The sequence below is a fragment of the Garra rufa genome, chromosome 6 (assembly GCF_049309525.1).
Source record: "Garra rufa chromosome 6, GarRuf1.0, whole genome shotgun sequence".
Lineage (NCBI taxonomy): Eukaryota > Metazoa > Chordata > Actinopteri > Cypriniformes > Cyprinidae > Garra > Garra rufa.
Window position 1 is genome coordinate 41,436,158 of NC_133366.1, and position 15,280 is coordinate 41,451,437.

Here is a 15,280-nt window from a genome sequence, read left to right on the forward strand (position 1 = left end):
TATATATATAATTTTTTTTTTTTTTTCTTGTTATATCGTTTATAATGAATAGATTGAGGAATACTAAGACAGTTGATGTCAGACTTGAAAAAAAATGGAGGGAGAGGTTAGTGAATGACGTCCTGGGTCACTAAAGACTCGAGGTATGCGTTTAAGGGTTAATGGGGCCGGAATACGTGCAGTCAACTGTAATGCCTAATGTAAAACTCAAGTGTTCTCACTCCCAATTCGTCACATATTGATGCTTGGTCAGGACCCCTTGGTGTCAGTTTTTGACACTCAAGGTACCACTTTACCTTGTGCAGGTACCACTTTTCGACATGCAGGGCCCTCCGTTGTTTGTCTTTATTTAATGATTGGCATGCATTTGTAAAAAATAGAAATAATTTTATATAAATGTATACATTCATTCAAGTACCTAAAGTTAAAGTTAAGACCAAAGTATACTTAGTTTTTCGTGTGCATACAGTCAAAAGCCTAACCTTTCCAAGTATACTATATTTAATAGTGTGCGTAAAAGCAGGTGGTCAAAACATTCTCTCTAACAAGCTTAATCTTTGTCCAATGTCTCCGCTATTTTGTTGTTGTTATTCCGTCTCTTTAGTTTCTTTTTTGTCTATGAAACAAGGTCCAGATCAGTGTTGCCACAAAGTACGCAAGGTTACATAAATTGGATGGTGCGTGTACAGTACCTGCATACTATTTTGTTGATGAAATTTGTGCCATATGCACTGTACCTTCGCGTACACTTAAAAACCAAAGTATACTTTGGCCTTTAGTCAGCTAATAACATACAATCTTTATATGATGTTTTAGAGAGTGTATAACTTAAATTTCTTAAGCTATAATTTGGATTCAGAAGACTATAGAGCATATAATATAATGGTGGGACTAATTGTATTAATCTTTTTTGATGCTTTGTGTCCTTTTGAAGAATCAAAGCTCCAGTTCCCATTAATCATAATTGATTGGAAAGAAACGGCAAATGCGTTCTTTAAAAATTTCTTCTTTTGTGTTTCACAAAGATAGGGTTTAGAATGACGTGAGGGTATGCAAATGACAGATTTTTTTATCTTTGGCTGAACTATTGCTTTAATAAGACGTAGACCCAGAGATCAAGAGATTGAACATACAATGTTAAACAGCAGTGCATGTCAAACTGTCATTTTAAGCTTGCCTCTCGAGAACATTTGAGAAAAATGCATTCTATTATTCTTCCTATATAATATAAAACTCGCATTGACAGTACTGTCACCTGTCTGATGTAGTTTAGCTCATCTTTAAAACATGAAGTTCACATCTTGTAAGCCAATTTCTGCATTACTGTGTGGTTTTGCTATATCGCATGTGAATTTGATTGTGTGTGATGTGTCTTACAAGCTGTGGTTATGGAATCAATAGAATATATTAGCTCAATACAGTGTAGAAACTTTTAGCATGTCAGCAGAGAACTACAGAACTAGTGTCACTTGAAATAAGCTCATCAGACTCAAAGAAGACTGATCGGATTTACACTCATTGAAAAATGGAGAAAAGTTGTGTGATTAATGTAAAAATATAAATAAATCCATAAATATGCATTTTTGTCTTTAGGTTGGTTTTGTCAGCATTTTATTTTGTGGATTGCTCTTAGAACAGGTTGGCTAGTAGAGCTCAAACCGCCAACAAACCACAGGATTGGACTGACTCACTAATCAATAACCTATTACCAATCAGACAAGACTTTCTCTCCGGTTTCTTTCTCTTTTCTCGTGTTGAGCCTGCGAGTGTGTGCCTGTGTTTGTGTGCAACCAAGCCTAGCGAGGTTTGGCCCTTGAAGAGAGGATAATTTACACACAACAATCTGTTGTGTGCTCGAAATTCACATTGCTTATATTGATTTATGGACGCAACAAAATAAAACTTTATGTAAATGATAGCATCAAATAAATCTTCTACGACAGTCGTTTTTACCATAAAATGGCCAACTTTACAAAGTTGCATCAAATAAATCTTCTATGTTCGTTTCATCAAAACTTTATAAATGCTTTTGCTAGAGTGTCTTGAGAATTGTTTTCAGGGCAGGACATTATAGAGTGGCACTAATCATAAGGCTGGATTTAATGCTTAATACACAGATTTCTGACTCTGGATGGCAACCAATCATATTCTACTCCGCCCAAGGCCACTGCGAGATTGGATGGTATCCAGACATGAGTGCAGGGCATTTGTCAGCTGGGATCAGCAGTAGTTTGTGAGCGTGAGCAGTATGATATGTTAGTATAATCTCATTCCTCACAGTGCAAAACTGTTTCATGCATGATTTCACACAAAAAGTATTTTTTTTTTTTTTTTTTTTTAGTGATGGTTGTTCATGAGTCCCTTGTTTGTCCTGAACAGTTAAACTGCCTGCTTTTCTCCTTCAGGTCCCGCAAATGATTTGGTTTTCCGTTATTACAGAAGGTCCAAAAATGATGCATTAAGAGCTGGAGGGTGAAAACTTTTGAACAGAATGTAGATGTGTACATTTTTCTTATTTTGCTTAAATATCGTATTTTGTTTCATTTAGTACAGCCTTTCAGATGTTTCAGAAGATATGTGCATGTTTGCCAAAAGACAAAATAAGTTTTACCCTGATCTTCAAATTCAAAAAGTTTTCACCCCCGACTCTTAATGCATTGTTTTTCCTTCTTGAGCATCAGTGAGTGTTTGAACCTTCTGTAATAGTTGCATATAAGTCCCTCAGTTGTCCTCAGTGTGGAAATATGACCCTTATTCCTCGACTGGGATCATGTAGAGCCTTTTGAAGCTCCATTAAAACTGCAATTTAGACCTTGATCCCAACTTATGTCCACTAAATAGATAAAGTCCACTATATGGAGAAAAATCCTGGAATGTTTTCCTCAAAAAACATAATTTCTTTTTGACTTAAGAAAGAAAAACATGAACATCTTGGATGACATAGGGGTGAGTGAATTATCAGGAAATTTTCATTTTGGAATGAACTAATCCTTTAGCAAGAACCGTAAGAACTGTAAAATGTTACCCCGCCTGTGAGCATAACAAATTAACATCAAATTATTAAATATAGTTTTAGACATTTAAGAGAGATTAAATGAAATCACACTTAGGCTTTTACTCTTAGCTTAAGAAACAATCGGATCTGCACATCTGTTGTTAAGTCCATGTGGGCTTCCAAAGTACACCTGAGTCTAATTTAGGTTTTGGTTTACGATAATTGCAGTAGATGATGATTAGGTGATTCAGGGATTGTTATAAAACCAAACAACTTTATCATACCTTTGTGCTCATAATTCTAATAATGAATTATACTAAACACCTCTATATTATGAAGAATTCAGACTTGTATCTTTTTGGTAACCAGCCCAGATCGCACTAATACAGGCAGATACAGTATTCAAATACATACTATACATGTGGGTGTTTCAGCATATGTTTGTCCTTGCGATAACAAATGTGTGTTAACCATGCATTACAGGGCACAGGCAATGAAAGCCAGTATTTGTGTTTGAGTTTACATGTGATTGAAGGACATGCAGGGCAAAGTCACTATAGTCGTGCACAAATAGCTGTTTGGCAGTAACTGGCAATGCTCTTTCCACAAAAGCTGCCTTAAAAATATTGGCTTTCGCTTGAAGTTTACAAACTCAAAAGCAAATGTGTGTGTGTGTGTGTGTGTGTGTGTGTGTGTGTGTGTGTGTGTGTGTGTGTGTGTGTGTGTGTGTGTGTGTGTGTGTGTGTGTGTGTGTGTGTGTGTGAGTAATCTAAGGCAGAGCAGTGACTGGATCTTAGTGTACCTACTTTTTAAGAGTTCAGATGCTTGAATCTCACAACTGAAACGATTTATGAAGACCAGTGCAGCAGCCAAAATTTTGTTTTGGGTAAAGTGCCTAAAGACATGATTTACTGATTCATATCTTTATAAAAGTCTGAAAATTGCAACACTTAATAGATGAAGTATGCAGTTAGGAATTTATAACTTAGAATAAATGTCAAAATGGGTAGATGTAAATTAATTATTAAATCTTATCTCATGATATTTTAGAATTTTATACATCCCATTATATTTTGTATATCCTTATACTAAATTATATACTTTCTATACAGTCATATTAATTGTAGTCATTTATTTTGTTAATTTATCATAAACGAGTACTCTTCTACAGAGAATTTATTAGAAATTGTGCAGAACAGAATGTCTCTGCAGATTGCCTTGCTATATAAAAATGTATTTTAACATCGGAAAAAATTACACTTCACCTTTAAGCCTTGAGCTGTGAAGTTATTTGGTCTTGCTCTCTGAAAGACCACCTGAACATCCATGGTGCTTAGCTCCATAAGAGGCACAAAGACTTACCCTTAGAGTCTTTCCTAAGACGTGCTGTCATAAAGGCAAAAATGTGGTCTTAAGCTTTATCCCCCCTTAGGGTGCAGGAACATACATTCATTCTCTGCTATTTTATAGCGTCATAAATGAAACCTTGTTAGTTTCATTCCGCTGGGAGATAGATTGGTTTGTCATTCCTTGTGTTGCCCCCTCTATAGCAAAGGTTTCCTTTTCACCCCTTCCCACTGAAAAGCTAGATGAATGAAAAAATGAAATAGGAATTTTGTTAGCTATTCACTAAAAAAAATGTTTCTTGTAGTGGTCATGCTAACAGAGAAAGACAGATGAGGTTTGGAATTCATATTGTGAAAATGTACAGTACCATTTTTCCCCAGCAAAGATGTATTAAGTTAATCAAAAGTGACAATTTAAGGATAATTTAATAATATTTGAATATTGTTTTAAATATTGTTACAGTTTGGAATGTTTAATTACTATTATTATTATTATTATTATTATTAAATCACAACCTTTTGTGGTTTAATAATGTCACTATACCATAATTTGATGAACTGTCCAGCCCTGCTAATCACAATGGAGTAAATATGATCTCAAAAGAGGTAAAAGAAGGCAAACCTGTTTGTATCCTATGATAAGTAGGCCTACTGTAATAGTGTCATGTCAGTTTCTCATTACATTACTGAGAACAGACATAATAGGATGTTTGATTTTGATATGCCTCTCTCTGATGCAGTTTAAGTGAGGCTGTTAGACAGTACTTTAAATGCAAAAGACTGACATTTCACACCTACTCATGATGAGAGATTCCTCAGATAATTCCTTCTCTACTCCAGAAGGAGACAAGTGTGAGTGCTTTAACCCTGAACTTACTCTTGCATCATCTGTTTTGACTCCCTGTGTGCCATCAGCAATGCTCTCTGGCTGGTTTCTTCTTCCCATGCATACTTCTGTGCTGTCCATGGTGCTGAATGTCTGCTGGTGTTGTAACAAAAGCATAAAAACAGAGGAATCATTTTTGTACTTCTCAAAATTTGATTAAGGGAGGGGGGATACAACCTTAAAAACAGCTTTATAAAGGGAAAAAGAAACCCAAATGTCTTTCTGGGTATTAATAGAAAATTCCATAAAGGGATGTTTTACAGAGAGGTTATATGTTATTTATATATACAGTACTGTGCAAAAGTATTAAAATCACCTTTAAAGTTGTCCAAATGAAGTTCTTAACAATGCATACTAAACAAAAATGTAAGTTTTGACATATTTACTGTAGGAAATTTACAAAATATCTATATGGAACATGATCTTTACTTAATATTCAAATGATTTTGGCAAAAAGGAAAATCGATAATTTTGACCCATACAATGTATTTTTGGCTATTGCTACAAATATACCTGTGCTACTTGGGACAGGTTTTGTGGTCCAGGGTCACATATATAATTATTTCTCAATATTTTTATTAGAACACATCCATAAAATGCTGCAAATATGCAATATTAGAAAACAGAAGTGAGAAGTATAGTGTGACATCCCCTTACTTGAGAAGTAGCAGGAACCTGTCTCTTTTAAACCTGAATGGAATAGACCCCTAATTAATGTCATTGTAACATCTGTATTTTTCCTACTATTTCATGTCAGAATGACTGCTGTGAAAAAAGTTTGTGTAAGACATGCTTAAGCATTACGTGCACATATTGTATAAGTATAATTCATTGGAAGCTCGTTAATATGTATAATATAAAGCTTTCAATCACACCATCCCATTCAAAATGCCAAATATCACAAAATTTGACAGAAATAAAATGATAATTTTGCATCAGCAAGGCCACCCTCAAAGTGAAAATCGGCAAACAAATTGGATAGTCAAGAAGTGGTATTCAAGCTGTTATAAATAAGTTTAAAGAGTCAGAATAGGTCAGGGACTTTGAAAGGCCGAGAAAACTTTTAAAATCTGATGAAAAGTTTCTTAGAGTTTCTACTTTGGAAGACTGAAAGACGTCCACCGAGGACTTCCAATGGATAAGTAAGCTTTTCATTTATGTATGGTTTGTTAGGATAAGACAATATGTGGCTGAGATACAACAATTTGAAAATCTGGAATCTGAGGGGGCAAAAAAGTCAAAATATTGAGAAAATCACCTTTAAACTTGTCCAAAAGAAGTTCACAAACAGAAAATGCTGCAAATATGCAATATTAGAAAACAGAAATTGGAAGTATTTAGTGTGACCTCCCCTTACATGAGCAGTAGCAGGAACGTGCCTCTCTTAATCCTAAATGTAATGGAACCCTAATTAATGTCATTGTAACACCTGTATTTTTCCTACTATTTCATGTCAAAATGACAGCTGTGAAAAAAGTCTAATATGCCAGGTTTGTGCAAGACATGCTTGAGCATTACGTGCACATGTTGTTTGAGTATAATTCATTTGAAGCTCGTTAATATGTATAAGACCAACTTTCAATCACACCATTCCATTCAAAATGCCAAATATCACAAAATTTGACAGACATAAAAACGTAATTTTGCATGAGCAAGGCCACCCTTAAAGGGAAATTAGCAAACAAATTGGATAGTCAAAAAGTGTTATTCAAGCTGTTATAAATAAATTTAAAGAGTCAGAATAGGTCAAAGACTCTGGAAGGCCAAGAAAACTTTCAAAATCTGATGAGAAGTTTCTCAGAGTTTCTACTTTGAGAGACCGAAAGAAGTCCACCAAGGACCTGGCGATTTAACTGTTCTTTAGTCTGAAAAAGCTTGATCAGGAATGGTCTTTGTGTAAAGGTAGAAGCCAATACACACTTTTTTTAGAAGGGGAACAGATATGATAATGTTGACAAAGATTGGAATGAAGATCAGTGGAAATGAAATGACAGTTGAGGGACTCATATGCAACTATTGCAGAAGGTTAAAACACTCACTGATGCTCCAGAAGGAAAAACAATGCATTAAGAGCCGGGGGTAAATTTGAAGATCAGGCTAAATTTAACTTATTTTGTCTTCTGGGAGACATGTGACTATCTTCTGTAGCCATTTGAAAGGCAGTACTAAATGAAAAAAATATGATATTTAGGTAAAATAAGAAAAATGTACACATCTCCATTCGGTTCAAAAGTTTTCACCCCTGGCTCTTAATGCATGTTTTTTTACTTCTGGAGCATCAGTGAGCATTTGAACCATCTGTAATAGTTGCACATGAGTCCCTCAGTTGTCCTCAGTGTGAAAAGATGGATCAAATCATACAGTCATTGTTTGAAAGGGTTCAAATACACAAAAAATGCAGAAAAAACAAAGAATTTGTGAGACCTGAAGAATTTTTACGAAGAACATCAGGCAGTTTAACAGTTATGTGAATTTTTTTTTTTTTTTATGTGAAATATCTTATTCAGGTCAAGAATAAATAAACAATAACATGAATTTTGTATGATTTTGGTATATTAATTAACATTTAGCAGATTCTGAAAGGGGGATGTAAACTTTCGACCTCATCTGTATGATGGATGGATGCACTTTATTGGACTTCAAAAAATCAACAGCCATTTGCTGCCATTATAAAGCTTGGAAGAGCCACAACATTTTTAAATAACACTGATTGTATTCATCTGAAGGAAGAAAGGTGAATTGCATTTTTGGGTAATCTATCTCTTTAATAAAGAAACCGAAAAATAACTACGGAGGTTCCTTAAAACTTTGATAAAACATCAAAGCTGGTGGTGGCCTAAGACGCTTGCACATATACATAAACTAGTAAAGTATTAACATTTCACATGGAGCCATCAAACCTTATTCATTTGTTTTAGTATGTCTGAGAAACAAGGTCTTAATGGATTCAATCCATGATTTTGTAATTAACTATCAAACTGAATTCATTGAGTCAGAGACATCACAGAGGTCGACACAGCAGAAAAAAAAAGTGTCTAAATTTAGGATCTCAGCAGGTGTGTGGGATTGGAGTGTGTCATTAAACGAGAGCAAAAACAATGAAAGAGGGATAATGAAGAACAGGTGGACATCTGGGAGGAACACAGAATTGTCATGCCTGAATGACATTCACACAAATTCTCCCTCTTCATTCGGCGTCCTGCTTTGCATTGTGTAAGGATGGAAGGACAAGAATGAGTCGGTGAGGCGTGGACACAGATTTTGGATCTGTTTGATTGGAATGGAAATAAAGATCAGATTAAAGGCTAACACTCTTGCCGAAGTGACTTCTTTTCATGAGGTTATTTGCATGTGTCAGCTTCTGAGCCGCCAGGTGACTAATTTCACAAGCCGGTCATGTTGGGTTTAGATGAAAGGAGTATTCAACGTACTGTTGAATGCTGAGTGTTGAAGGTCTGTGTCAAGGTAGAGCAATTAAAATGAAAACATGAGGCTTGCTTTTAATGGCTTTATCATACAGTATGCATAAACCTTCACTGCCCTGTCATTGCTCACTTTTGATTTGAATGTGGCCTTTTATGAACCTCGTCTTCTGCATTGCGTATTTACCCATGATCAAAAAACAATAACACTGTCCATCTCAGCTTTGAACATCCCACATCTGGTGGCAGCACATCTAGTGTTGGGTAGGTGGGTGTTTCTGAGGTAATTAGAGAAGATAGTGTTTTACTCCATTAGATTGACATCATCTGGATCTAATTATACAGTGTGAGACAGCAAGTGCAGATACTGCAGCTCCAAACTGCTTCTATTGTTCAAGCGATCGGCTAAGTTCTCATCACTATAATGTAAAACAGTTGGCTTCTGTCACTGAAGGTGATTATAAGTATTGTACATGGATGGATGACTTGGCTTATTTTTTTTTTTCTGTGCCTTTTTGACATCATTTAAATCCTCTAATTATATGTACAGCAAGTGTACTGTAGACCAGCCTGTGGTCCCCATTGGTTTAAGGTTAGGGAATAGAAAATTATTGTTTGGTCATTATAAAAACAATAGAAGTCTATGGAAAGTCCCCATAATTTACAGAAACAGTAAAGCCTCAAATTTTTAACCAATTTATTTTAGTTATTTTTTTAGTATATAATTTTTTTTACAGTATAAAAATCATTCATCATATCTATAAAGTCCCCTTAAAATATCCAAAAAAATAAAAAAATAACTATTCTATATAATTATTATTGTGTGATAAATGTTATAATAATAATTATTATTATTATTATTATTATTATTATTATTATTATTATTATTATTATTATTATTATTATTATTATTATTATTATTAGTGTTGTTGTTATTATAAACAAATAAAAATAATATTAATAATTATTATTATTACTTTTATTATAAGTTATAAATAATTATTAATTCATTATTATATTGCTAACGATTAATAATAATAATATCTATTATTATTATTATTATTATTATTATTACTATATACATTATTATAAACAAATAGTAATACAAATAAAAATAATTACTATTATTATAAAGCTAACAATGACAATTATAAATAATTTATAATAATAAACAATTAATAATAATAATAATAATGATAATACATATTATTATTATTATTATTATTATTATTCATTAATAACACAATCATAAATTAATTGTTATTATTAATATAATTCATTCTAAATTATTATCATTATTGTTGTTATCATTATTATTTGTTAATAATATGAATATTTAATTAATGAATAATAATAATTCTAAATTAGTATTAATATTATAAAACAGTATTATTATTATTATTATTATACACATAATAATAGTATTAATAATAATAGTATTACTATTGTTATAAAGCTAATAATAACAATTATTATGATAATTATGTAATATAATATTTGTATAATATAATAATAAAATTATTATTGTGTTATTATGAATAATAATAATATTAATAATGAAAAAATATTATTATTATTATTATTTGTTAATAATAATAAATAAATTATAATAATAATTATAATTAATTCTAGACTAAAATAATTGTTATTGATAATATTATAAACAAATAATAATAGTAATAATAATAATAATTATTATTATTATTATTATTATTATTATTATTATTATTACCAATGTAATATAACTAAGATGTTAAATAATACTGAAATATTCATAATTATTAAAGTTTTTGTTATTATCACTGTAATTTTTAGAATGATATGTTTAGAAAATGGATAAAAGCACAGTTAGTGTATTAAAACATTTATTGATAAGCTGCTTGTTTTTATTATTTTTTATTTATAATTAAAGGAAATAATTTGTATGCCATAAAAATGCCATTATATAATTATAATTTCTTTTAAACAACAGTTTAATAACCGAGAAGTTAGTAAATTTACTTCTTTTTAATCACAGTAGTTTCTTGTTCTATTTTTGCATTGACAATAAAAATAGTCTTTAAGATTAAGCCATCACACGTTTCTATACTATACAAACCATGCTGTCACTACGTGTTTATTACTTGTGTGAAGACATATGGCCACACACTAACCACACAACAAAAAACCCACAGAAAGCAAAGAAATGGGGAACCTGCTCTTGTGGACCTTCACTGTACTTCACTGTCGATATATCGATCTGGCTGGCTGGCAGGTCGATCAATGTCAAAAGAGAGCGCTGTGCTTTGAAGCTAATCTAAGGGCTGAATTCTCATGCCCAGATTCTTCAGCATTAAAAATGATGGAGCCTCAGATCAGCTTATATGGTAACACACAAATACATTCTTACTAATATGCAGATGTTATATATAATGGGGTGATTTCACAACTGAATGCATTCATGAATGTGACCGGGGTTAAGATGCATCGTATGGCGCGTGTTCTGTTGTGGAAGAGGATGTATAGGTCAGTAGGATCAAAGTTGCACAGAACAAGAAGACACTGTATCCGGTGATCCATAGCATGCACCCCTGCATGCATGAACGCACAGACACACACACCCCGGCCAGCCAGAGTGCATTCATCCATGTAAACACACACATCTCTGACAGCTCAGATATCACATATATCATTATGTTGAACACGTTAACTATTATTTTTTATTATTTTCATGGTTCAGATTTTAACTTAAATCAGTATGGTTTAGGTAAATGACACATGTTATTTTATTTTATTTTATTTTTTATTTTAAAATTAAATGTATTTTATTTTATTTTGTATTTAGTGTAAAGTTTAGTTTAACATCGATTAACATCACATATATATATATTTTTTTTTTTTTCATGGTTCTGATTTTATTATTTATTAAATGATTATTATTAAAACTCTGCCTGCAAGATATATTTAAAGTTAACAGTATATTAATTTAATTTAATTTAATTATTTTATTTTAATGTAAAGTTATTTTTATTTTATTTTATTTTATTTTATTTTAATGTAAAGTTATTTTTATTATTTTTATATTTTAGTTTTTAAATCAGTATGGTTTATTTGAATAACACTATTTCATTAGCAGCAGTCTATTTTATTATTATTATTATTATTATTATTATTATTATTATTATTATTAAACTCTGCTTTACAAGTTAAACTTAAAGTTAACATTCTAATAATTAAATTAAATTTAATTAATTTAACATAGATTAGCAATGTGTCATAGATTAACATCACATGATTGTTTTATTTTTTTTATTTTCATGGTTCTTTATTTTATTTTATTTATTTATTATTATTATTATTATGATTATTATTATTATTATTATTATTATTATTATTATTATTATTATTATTGTGCAAAGTTTACTTTACTTATTTTAGTTTAAACCTGGTTCTATTTTAGGTATATTTTAGATGTTTTTTATTATTATTATTATTATTATTATTATTATTATTATTATTATTATTATTTAGATTTTGATTACATTATTTGAATGCCTAAACATCCCATGGACATTGCAGTTGGCTTTTTGTAATGGATGGCTTTTTTTAAAGGCTATTTGATGACAGTTTTAATGTTGGAACATACATGAAACTATGTATTTTCATAACTTCATAACTACTTATTTTCATAAAGTTTCATTGTGGTTGCATTGTTTTTATATTTTAGGTGTGAATATTCTAGAATGTACCGAAAACGCTAACTAACGACAACCAAAATGCTATTGTGAATGAGATGCAAGGTTGTAAGATCAATTTCACTTTGCTTGGTTTGTATTTCCTTCTTCCTGTCTTGCTTTATCTTGTTCAACTTCCTTTATTATGCAGGATCCTATAATCGGTTTCTGTCTTCGCTGTGTGTGTGTATGTGTTTCAGGACAGTCCTCTGGTCTTACAGTCAGACCGCAATGTGACAGTGAATGCACGAAATAACCTTGGCCAGCTGACAGGACAGCTCACTGTGGGTGAGTGGCATTTTTAAACTATATTTTCATGGACGTGTCACCTGAGTTCACACTTTCTCATTTCACAGCAGGCCTTTTCATTTATAGTTGATGTGTTTTTTATACACACATCTATTCCATTTATTGTTTGTGCTACTACAAAATTTCCATTTTTGGAACTCCCACTGCGTTGCCCTACAAACCTTAATATGTAATTTCATTTTTTGTTTTCTTTTTCTTTTTTGGAACTTCATTGTACTCCTAACTGGCATCTGCAAATTTACATGAAAGGAGTTAATCAAATTTGAATAATTAAATGACTCTGTGTTGACAATTTCAGAATTCATCATTGTTAATAAGTTGCCAGAAAACATAAAATAAATTGTAGGTGCTTTTACTTAATTACCAAGATGGCATTTTAGTAAAAGACACCCTGAAGGGCTTTTGGGCCTAGATCTATTTTCTGTTCATGGATTTTATTATATTCAAATTTCAGTGTTGGGAAAGTTCTTTTTCTACGTGAACTAGTTCAAAGTTCAGTTCACACATTTTAAAATGAACTAGTTCAGTTCATAGTTCATAATTAAAATTTTTTGAACTAAGTTCGCAGGTTCCAAAATGAACTAGTTCATAGTTCTTTTACTTTTTCAAGTATGTTGCTGCAAGCTGTTACCCTAAGAATACTGGCATTTTCCAGTTGTTGCCCCTCATTCAGTCCACACTCGTATCCAGCTGCAGCTTTCACCCTACAGTATATTCTCAGAAACATGAGGAAGAACGTGCTGCTTGAATAAGCTCTATTTTGTTGGACTGGTTATTTATTATTTTATTTTTATAATATACGCCACCATTCAAAAGTTTGGGGTCAGTAAATTTTTATTGTTTCTTTTTTTTTTTTTTAAGAAATTAATACTTTTATTTACTAAGGATGTATTAAGTTAATAATTAAAAGTTTATTAAAAGTTAATAATAAATCATTTAGATTGTTAGAAAATATTTATATATTAAATAAACACTGTACTTTTTAAACTTGTTATTGATAAAAGAATCCTGGAAAAAAAATCACAGGTTGCAAAAAAATATTTGGCAGCACAATCGGTTATCTATCATTGATCATTCTAATAATAAATCAGCATATTAGAATGATTTCTGAAGAATCATGTGACACTTAAGACTGGAGTAACAGCTGATAAACAAAAATCAGCTTTTCATCCCAGGAATAAATTCTATTTTAAAGTATGTTAAAAAAAAACAACAACAACATTATTTTATTTGTAAAAACATGCAATATTACTTTTTTTCTGTATTTTTAATCAAATAAAAACAGCCTTGATGAGCATAAGAAACTTCTTTAAAGACAAGTCTTAAACATTTGAACGCTAGTGTAACATTTTATTACCTGTTTTGCAAGGGAAGTAATAAAATATTATAATATTAGCAAACATTTACTTTCACCCTACAGTATATTCTCAGAAACATGAGGAAGAACGTGCTGCTTGAATGTTTTTTAATGAGGAATTAAGAAAGAAATTAAAAAATTATTTTCGGTGGACATATGACGTTTCATTCATAAAGTAGTACCCGCTACCTTCATCGGATTTTGCCTCCATTCATTCTTCGCAATTTGATGACGCATGCGCGGTGCGACTCTGTGGTGGCTGCTGTTGCCGTCTTTCTCCCTATATAATAAGGCCCGTTTTAGATTGTGTTGTAGCGGTTGTAGCGTAGATATTGTACAGTCCGTGGTTATAGCCGGGATTTTGCCTGGCTCCATGGAAATCTGGCACTCTCTAGAACAAAATTGAACTACGAGAGAACGACGTTCATAAACGCCAGAATGAGCGCGTTCACGTTCACGTTCATCAGGCAGATATACAGCACGTTCAGTTCACGTTCACCCAAATTATGAACGAGTTCATGAACGATCGTTCAATGAACTCGTTCAGGCACAACACTGTCAAATTTAAATTGGAAGAACATTAAAATCTAGTGGTATTTCCTGCCCACCCAAACTGTTACACTTATGCAGATTTTGTTTCAGGTTTCTTGTCTTTTGTCTGGCATTTTCTGCAAATTGGGTAATCATTTTTTTTGTATAGGTAAGCCTTTTGTGACTTTGTCAAGTCTTTTTTTTTTTTATGTGCATTTTAATCGACAGTGTTTTGTTTCTTGGGATTTCACTTTTGTATCTTCCCTTTGATTTTTTTAAATGAAGCCACACTTCTAAAACCTATTAGACCCAATTTTAGACTCCACAAGTGTTACACCTGCCTCCTAAAAAGCACAATTACCTATGTTGAAAGCCTTTTGTGATTTTATGTGATTGTACATAGTGGTACTGTTTCAGTTTAAAGGAACACTCCACTTTTTTTGGAAATAGGCTCATTCTCCAACTCACCCCGAGTTAATAAGTTGAGTTTTACCGTTTTGAAATCCATTCAGCCGTTCTCCTGTTCTCCTGTATCACTTTTAGCATAGATCATTGAATCCTATTAGACCAATAGCATCGCGTTCAAAAATGACCAACGAGTTTTGATATTTTTCCTATTTAAAACTTGACTCTTATGTAGTTATATCGTGTACTAAAACCGGCGGAAAATGTAAAGCTGCGATTTTCTAGGCCGATAAGATTAGGAACTACACTCCCATTC

General features: G+C 31.9%; 1 protein-coding gene across 1 annotated transcript in view; it reads left to right on the forward strand.

Annotated features, from left to right (window-relative positions):
- Window positions 1-15,280, forward strand: part of LOC141337109 (zeta-sarcoglycan) — a 335,786-nt gene that overhangs the window by 256,401 nt on the left and 64,105 nt on the right. The window contains exon 4 of the mRNA XM_073842867.1: window positions 12,563-12,650. Coding sequence (XP_073698968.1) covers window positions 12,563-12,650 — 88 coding nt within the window. The remainder of the gene's footprint in view (window positions 1-12,562; window positions 12,651-15,280) is intronic.